Source organism: Homarus americanus, unplaced genomic scaffold (assembly GCF_018991925.1).
Source record: "Homarus americanus isolate GMGI-L3 unplaced genomic scaffold, GMGI_Hamer_2.0 scaffold54532, whole genome shotgun sequence".
Lineage (NCBI taxonomy): Eukaryota > Metazoa > Arthropoda > Malacostraca > Decapoda > Nephropidae > Homarus > Homarus americanus.
The window spans coordinates 11,236-18,684 of record NW_024731598.1 but is presented as its reverse complement, the minus strand read 5'-3'; the positions used below and the strand labels follow the sequence as shown (position 1 = coordinate 18,684).

General features: G+C 53.4%; 1 protein-coding gene across 1 annotated transcript; it reads right to left on the bottom strand.

Moving 5' to 3' along the window:
• Nucleotides 1–409: 409 nt before the first annotated feature.
• On the bottom strand, nucleotides 410–5,475 carry LOC121867631 (proline-rich protein 2-like). Its single transcript, XM_042367648.1, has 3 exons — nucleotides 5,365–5,475; nucleotides 1,397–2,321; nucleotides 410–513 (listed from the first exon to the last, which is right to left on the bottom strand). The coding sequence occupies exons 1-3, from the start codon at nucleotides 5,473–5,475 to the stop codon at nucleotides 410–412; spliced, it is 1,140 nt and encodes a 379-aa protein (XP_042223582.1).
• Between the last annotated feature and the right edge of the window lie 1,974 nt (nucleotides 5,476–7,449).

Genomic DNA, 7,449 nt, shown 5'->3' with positions numbered 1-7,449 from the left:
TGGCTGCTGTTTACATATTTGAGTTCAAGATGGCTGCTGTTTACATATTTGAGTTCAAGATGGCTGCTGTTTACATATCTGAGTTCAAGATGGCTGCTGTTTACATATTTGAGTTCAAGATGGTCGCTGTTTACATATCTGAGTTCAAGATGGTCGCTGTTTACATATTTGAGTTCAAGATGGCCGCTGTTTACATATTTGAGTTCAAGATGGCTGCTGTTTTCATATATATTTGAGTTCAAGATGGCTGCTGTTTACATATTTGAGTTCAAGATGGCGTTGTTACATATTTAGTTCAAGATGCCGCTGTTTATACATGAGTTCAAGATGGCTTGTTGCATATTTGAGTTCAAGATGGCCGCTGTTTACATATTTGAGTTCAAGATGGCTGCTGTTCATATATTTGAGTTCAAGATGGCTGCTGTTTACATATATTGAGTTCAAGATGGCTGCTGTTTACATATCTAAGTTCAAGATGGCCGCCTAGCACCTGGAAAACACAGGAGACATTACCTGGAGAACAACGAGACACAGGTTAGAGGGTCACAATGCACCTGGATTAACAAGGTAGGGAGTTAACGAGGTTTATTGTTGTCTACTGTGTGTCTGTCTGACCGTTACTGCCTGCGGTCACTCTCTCTCTCTCTCTCTCTCTCTCTCTCTCTCTCTCTCTCTCTCTCGTTTTGTGTTCACTCTTCTATTTTATCAGATGAACGCCTGTCGATAGATAGATGGACAGTTAGATAGATTGTTTTGAATTTGTAGATAGAATTAGAAATATATACATGAACCGTGTGTGTGTGTGTGTGTGTGTGTGTGTGTGTGTGTGTGTGTGTTGGCCCTCCTTTCCGGACTGCTCCACCACCACAACAAGTCAACCACTACCACAACCCCACCCCTCCCCCACCCCACCTCCCCCACCCCACCTCCCCCACCCCCGCCCCAGATCACTACTGATGGTCGGTCTGCACCTTGCGGTCAGGAGCGGGCGGACAGTGGTCAGCCCCGACGCTTTCCCTTACCGCACTCCCCCAACCACACCCCCAACACTCCCCCAGTACCTACTTACCTCCACCACAACCCCCACCCCCACACACCCCCACAAACACCCCCCCCCCCCCCCCACACAAACTCCCCCACACTCAACTCTAAAGATACCGTCCTAAGGAAACATTGTTCTTTTTGCCTCTAGCTGAGAGTCAACCCGTGACGTCCTTCCATTTCTCTCCTTCATTCCTTCTGTCCATTATTCCTTCCATCCTTCCGTCTCTCTCTCTCTCCTTCTCTATCCCTCCTCCTTTCACCACCCCCACATCCCACCCCCTCCTCCTTCCTCTCTCCCTCATCCCCTTCCCCCCTCACCACCACCACCCCTCCCTCACGCACCCACACGTACCCTTGGTCAAACTATTCCTTCCTGACGGTGGCCCGGGTCTGACGGTGGCCGGGTCCTGACGGTGCCGGGTCCGACGTGGCCCGGGTCCTACCTGGCCCGGCCTGAGTCGGGTCTGACTGCCCGGGTCCGACGTGGCCGGTCCTGACTGGCCCGGTCCCACGTGGCCCGGGTCTGAAGCCGGTCCTGACGTGGCCCCACCCCCCTCGTGGCGGGTCTGACGGTGGCGGGTCTGCCCACCCCACCACCCGGGTCTGACGGGCCCGGGTCCTGACGGTGGCCCGGGTCTGACGGTGGCCCGGGTCCTGATCCGGCTACGGCCCGGGTCCTGACGGTGGCCCGGGTCCTGACGGTGGCCGGGTCCTGACGGTGGCCCGGGTCCTGACGGTGGCCCAGGTCCTGACGGTGGCCCGGGTCCCACGGTGGCCCGGGTCCTGACGGTGGCCCGGGTCCTGACTGGCCCGGTCCTGACGGTGGCCCGGGTCCTGACGGTGGCCCGGGTCCTGACGGTGGCCCGGGTCCTGACGGTGGCCGGTCCTGACGGTGGCCCGGGTCCTGACGGTGGCCGGGTCCTGACAGTGCCCGGTCCTGACGGTGGCCGGGTCCTGACGGTGGCCCGGGTCCTGACGGTGGCCCGGGTCCTGACGGTGGCTCGGGTCCTGACGGTGGCCCGGGTCCTGACGGTGGCCCACGGTGGCCCGGGTCCTGACGGTGGCCCGGTCCTGACGGTGGCCCGGCTGACGGTGGCCCGGGTCCTGACGGTGGCCCGGGTCCTGACGGTGGCCCGGGTCCTGACGGTGGCCCGGGTCCTGACGGTGGCCCGGGTCCTGACGGTGGCCCGGGTCCTGACGCCCAGGTCTGACGGTGGCCCAGGTCCTGACGGTGGCCCGGGTCCTGACGGTGGTAGCCCGTCTGACGGTGGCCCGTCCTGACGGTGGCCCGGGTCAGTTCTTCTTATATCCTTTATTATTCCTGTATTTTATTTTTTTCCTTTGTTATGCACGACCGCCCACACACGTCCACACTCCGGGCACCTCCCCGCCCACGTCACGTCCTGAACACACGCCCTCCGTCCCCACGCCCACGTCCTGCACACGCCCCACGTCCCCGCCCACGTCCCCGTCCCCACGCCCCGTCCGCACACCCCGTCCCCACCACACGTCCCACACACGCCCTCCTACACACCCCACACGTCCTGCACACACGCCTCGTCCCCACGCCCACGTCCTGCCGCCCATCCCCACGCCCCGTCACGCCATCCTGCACGCCCCACGTCCCCACGCCCACGTCCCACACGCCCACCCCCACGCCCACGTCCTGCCACGCCCCCTCCCCACGCCCACGTCCACACCCCCCCCACGCCCACACGTCCTCCTCACTCACTAAAGGCTGAAGTATTCAAGAGCGTATATACAGTACGTGTAACCGCACGCCGCACGTCCCCACGCACAACCACGCCACACTCCACGCCCACATGCCGCACGCCAAACTTACACGCACACGACCGAATGCACACAGCCTCTCTCTCTCTCTCTCTTTCCTGCCTGTGGGCCACATCATGACTCCCGCACGGCCCAGAAGACAGTTCACCAGACCGCAGCCAACGGAATGTGCGGTTACAGTCACTCTTGAATACTTACCTGCGGCACGCACCTAGCCGCAGGGGAGCCTAGAGGTGGGTGGTCAGGAGATTTAACCCAACCTAACCTAATCTAACCCACAACCTAACCTAACCTAACCTAACCCAACCTACCTGACCTAACCTAATACAAACACACATACACGATCTTCTACACAAGTTTACACACACACACACACACACACACACACACACACACTAAAATATGCACCCCATACAAAGACACACCCCCCAACAATGCCTCATACCCCACCCTGATGCCCTTAGTGGAGGACCCCCAGGGCATCCAGACCCTGCCCTTGACCCCGGAGGCTGTGACCCCTACATACCTGGGGCTAATTGACCTCCATGTGACCCGGAAACACCTTGATAATCCACCTCCCCAACCCCCCCTCCCCCACCTCCCCAACTTCTCCCTTCCTACCTCCCTCCTCCCTTACCTTCCCTCCACCACTTCCCCTTCCCACCACCTCCCCTTGTTGGAGTGCCACCTTCACCTGGGTATCAGGAGGGGGAGTGGGGGGAGGGAGAGGGGAGGGAGGAAGGAGGGAGGAGGGGCATGGGATTTTAATTTGGACTCTCTCTCTCTCTCAGTTTCAGAGGACAAGGTGGAGTATATTGAAGGGTCAATGCACCGCCACCTGAGTATTACCACCACCACCAATCACTATCACCACCAGACTCTGACGATAAAACACCTGTTGAGTTATTATGACACGTGCTGAAAACCCTTTCATGTACACCTGTCCTTGCACACACACACACACCCACCCACACACACACACACACAACAGACACGCTCCACTGGCCTCTAGGTATTTGCCAACTCACTCATCTCCCGGGTTAGACGAGAACACAATGGTAGAGCCAAGTGATGTGGTTTTAGACGGCAAATAACGTGTAAAGGCCGGCTACCGCCCACAGATCAATACAGCTAATGAAATCTGCAAGTGGTGGGTAGACTCGTTTGTGTGTGTACTTTACTAACTAATGAGCCTTAGTCGGTCAGATGACACTCTCAACCCAACCTCCCACACGTCCCAGTCTGTTTTTTAGGAATGGTGTTTAATCGTCTTTATTTCACTTATGCTTTTGTTTGTGGAATGTTTTTGAAAGGGAGTTTTAGCTAAATATTTCCCTCTTTTGTTATTGTTTAGTTAGATTTTTGTTTTGTTTATTTGTAGTTAGTTATTGAGTTTAACAGAGTTACACTTTTTCCTCCTCCTTTTCAGGAATGATTCGATTGTCTTTTGTTTTTATTAATTTGACCTAATCCTTAATCCCTAATCATCCTTCGTCATCTCCAACAATCTTCAATCATCCCTAATCATCTCCAATCTCCTATAATCTCCACCATCACCAATACAGAGTAGCTAATCAAAGTATTCATCCAATCATCCACGTCCAATCAGGAAAATAGAGTCCTCGGATGTCGTTTGGTCCTAATCATCCACGGGGCGATTGGATGATTGGATGATTGGATGACTGTGCTGATAAGATATAAGAGGACACGTTGCCTACAGTGCCTGGGCTGGGAGTCCACGCCGGGACTTTGTGGGCGTTTTGGAGATTGTGGGCGTGTTTGGGGGATTGTGGGCGTGTTTAGGGTTTGTGGGCGTGTTTGAGATTTGGGCTTTGATTGGCTTACAGTTTGTGGACGTGTTTAAGGTTTGTGGTGGTGGTGTGTGTGGAAGGGTATCGACTCAAAAGAGTGAACGCAGTCCTCCATCACCCTCCTCCATCACCCCCTCCTCCATCACCCTCCATCACCCCCTCCCCACCCTCCTCCATCACCCCCTCCTCCATCACCCCTCTCCATCACCCTCCTCCTCCATCACACCCTCCTCCATCACCCCCTCCTCCATCACCCTCCTCCATCACCCCTCCTCCATCACCCTCCTCCATCACCCCTCCTCCATCACCCTCCTCCTCCATCACACACACACCACACAAACAACCAACAAATCAAACTACATACACTACATAACCCTCCACAAACACCCCCTCCTCCATAACCCCCACCCCAACACCCATCCCACACATAACCCTACATAACCCCCACCACCACACCAACACCCTCATCCATCACTCCCCCCCACCCCCCCCACACCCTACTCAACACACCCCTCCATCACCCATCAAACACCCACCACAACCACCCCCACCACATACATCACCACTATACATCAACCACTCCACCCAACCCACCTCCACCCCCTACTCCAACCCAACCCTCCACCCCAATCACCCCCCACCCGCACACTCATCCCACCTTGATAACTCCCCAGCATCCTCCATCATCCAGCGGTCATCCTCCATCATCCAGCGGCACCTCCATCATCCAGCGGTCATCCTCCATCATCCAGCGGTCATCCTCCATCATCCAGCGGTCATCCTCCATCATCCAGCGGTCATCCTCCATCATCCAGCGGTCATCCTCCATCCTCCAGCGGTCATCATCCAGCGGTCATCCCCATCTCCCGGCCTCAATCATGAGTACACCCCAACTTCATCCTCCAACATTCATCCTCCTTCACCCTCTCTCCTTTACTAAGAATAAACCAACAACCCCAAAAAAGAGAGAGAGGAATAACACCACAACCACCACCACTACACAACAGCCTTCCATATGGTGATTGTAACCACACCATAACTGCACCATACCACACCATACTACTACCACACCATACCATAGTACAGTATAATCACACCATAACCACACCATTGTTTACAACACTACAATGCCACACCCACACCACACCACATTAACAGCCACACCACAACCCACACCTGTCTCTCGTGTTGAAAATATACACCTGTTCCGTCCACATCTTCCTCCACGCACACACGAGTCACATCCGCCCCCCCTTTCCTCCCTCCCTCCTCTCCTTTCCCCCCCTCCTCCTCCCCCTATCACCTCCCTTCCCTAAGTACCATTTACATCCGTTTCACCTCCCCTTCCCTCCTCCATCCTTCTTCCCCCACCCTCTTCCCCACCCACACCCCTCCCTCTGCCCCCTGGCCAAGCAGCAGCACGCGCGGTAATCAGTGACGCAGACACACACACACGCTTCTCCTCCTTCACCTCCCACTGCTACGCCCCATCAAGCCTTCACCTCCTCCTTCCATCTCTCTCAACGTCACCACCTCCTCCTCTTCCCCAACTCCTTCCTCCTCCTCTTCCTCCATCTTCTCCACACTAACTCCTCCTCCTCCTCCCTCTCCTTACCCCCTTCCTACCCTCCCCTTTCTTCTTCCTCCTCCCTCCTCTTCCTCTTCCTCCAGGGCCATGTACCTGCACTACCACCGGAGGCCAAGCGGTGGTTTCTCTCTCTCTCTCTCTCTCTCAGCAGAAGGCGGTGACGTAGGAAGACATACCCTGAAGATAAAGACATTAGTAAGGGTTAGGTCTTATAAAGCAGGTGTTAATTACGTACCTGTAGGAGGCGGTGAAGGTGTACTTACACCTTTTGAGATTTTAGGTGTGAAATTTTACCCTTTCTGAAAAACTTGTACAGATAAACAAAAGAGAGAGAGAGAGAGAGAGAGAGAGACAAATGAGAGAAAAATGAAAGAGAGAGAGAGAGATAATAGAGTTAATAATTAAGAAAAATATGCATTGTATTTCTCTGACTGAGAGAGCCAATTAGTGTCAGGTGTACTGTAGAGAGCTAATTAGTGTGTCAGTGTACAGAGAATAATTAGTGTGCCAGGTGTAGTGTAGAGAGCTAATTAGGTGTCAGGTGTAGTGTACAGAGCTAATTAGTGTGTCAGGTACTCGTAGAGAGCTAATTAGTGTCAGGTGTACTGTAGAGAGCTAATTAGTGTATCAGGTGTAGTGGCAATATCAAGATACTGACCACATACGCAGGAAGTGGCAGACGTACGAAACACTTTACCCACAACCATCAGACTTCGGGCTTAGCCACACCTCTCCAGCTTGGACACACACGCCTGGATAACCTCTCCGAAACACAACACAATAAAACAATATAATTTAAATAAAACCCAATATTACATTTTTAAAAAAATCAATTAATAGCTAAAGATCATTAATTATTATTAGTATTAGATAGAATTATTGTTCTGTGGAGATTTTAGTTAATTAATTATATTTATATGGGGTTTAAGCCAGGGGCAGGGATCGGGACGAGGTTATATCAACAAGTCTTGCTGATTCATTCATTATAGGGAGTGAATGGAGGCAGGTGAGGGGGGGGTGGTAGTAGTGGTAGTAATTTGTAGAGAGAGATAGAGAGAGAGAGAGAATAGAGGCGAAAATGAGAGATAGAAAGATATAGTAAGAGAAAAGGTTAAAGACAGTTGAGAAGACACACACACAGGCCTATAATTGAGACGAATTATCAGGCAGACAGTCCTCTAAATCACCCAACAGGCCTATAACTACCGAGATAGT

Excerpts from the sequence above, each read along its gene's own strand:
- LOC121867631 (XM_042367648.1), bottom strand. The coding sequence starts at position 5,475 with ATGGAGGATGACCGCTGGATGATGGAGGATGACCGCTGGATGATGGAG. Across the intron at positions 2,322-5,364 it reads ATGACCGCTGGATGATGGAG|GACGGGCCACCGTCAGACGG; the intron begins GTGCCGCTGGAT and ends GGCCACCGTCAG. Across the intron at positions 514-1,396 it reads AAGGAATAGTTTGACCAAGG|GTAATGTCTCCTGTGTTTTC; the intron begins GTACGTGTGGGT and ends GTTGTTCTCCAG.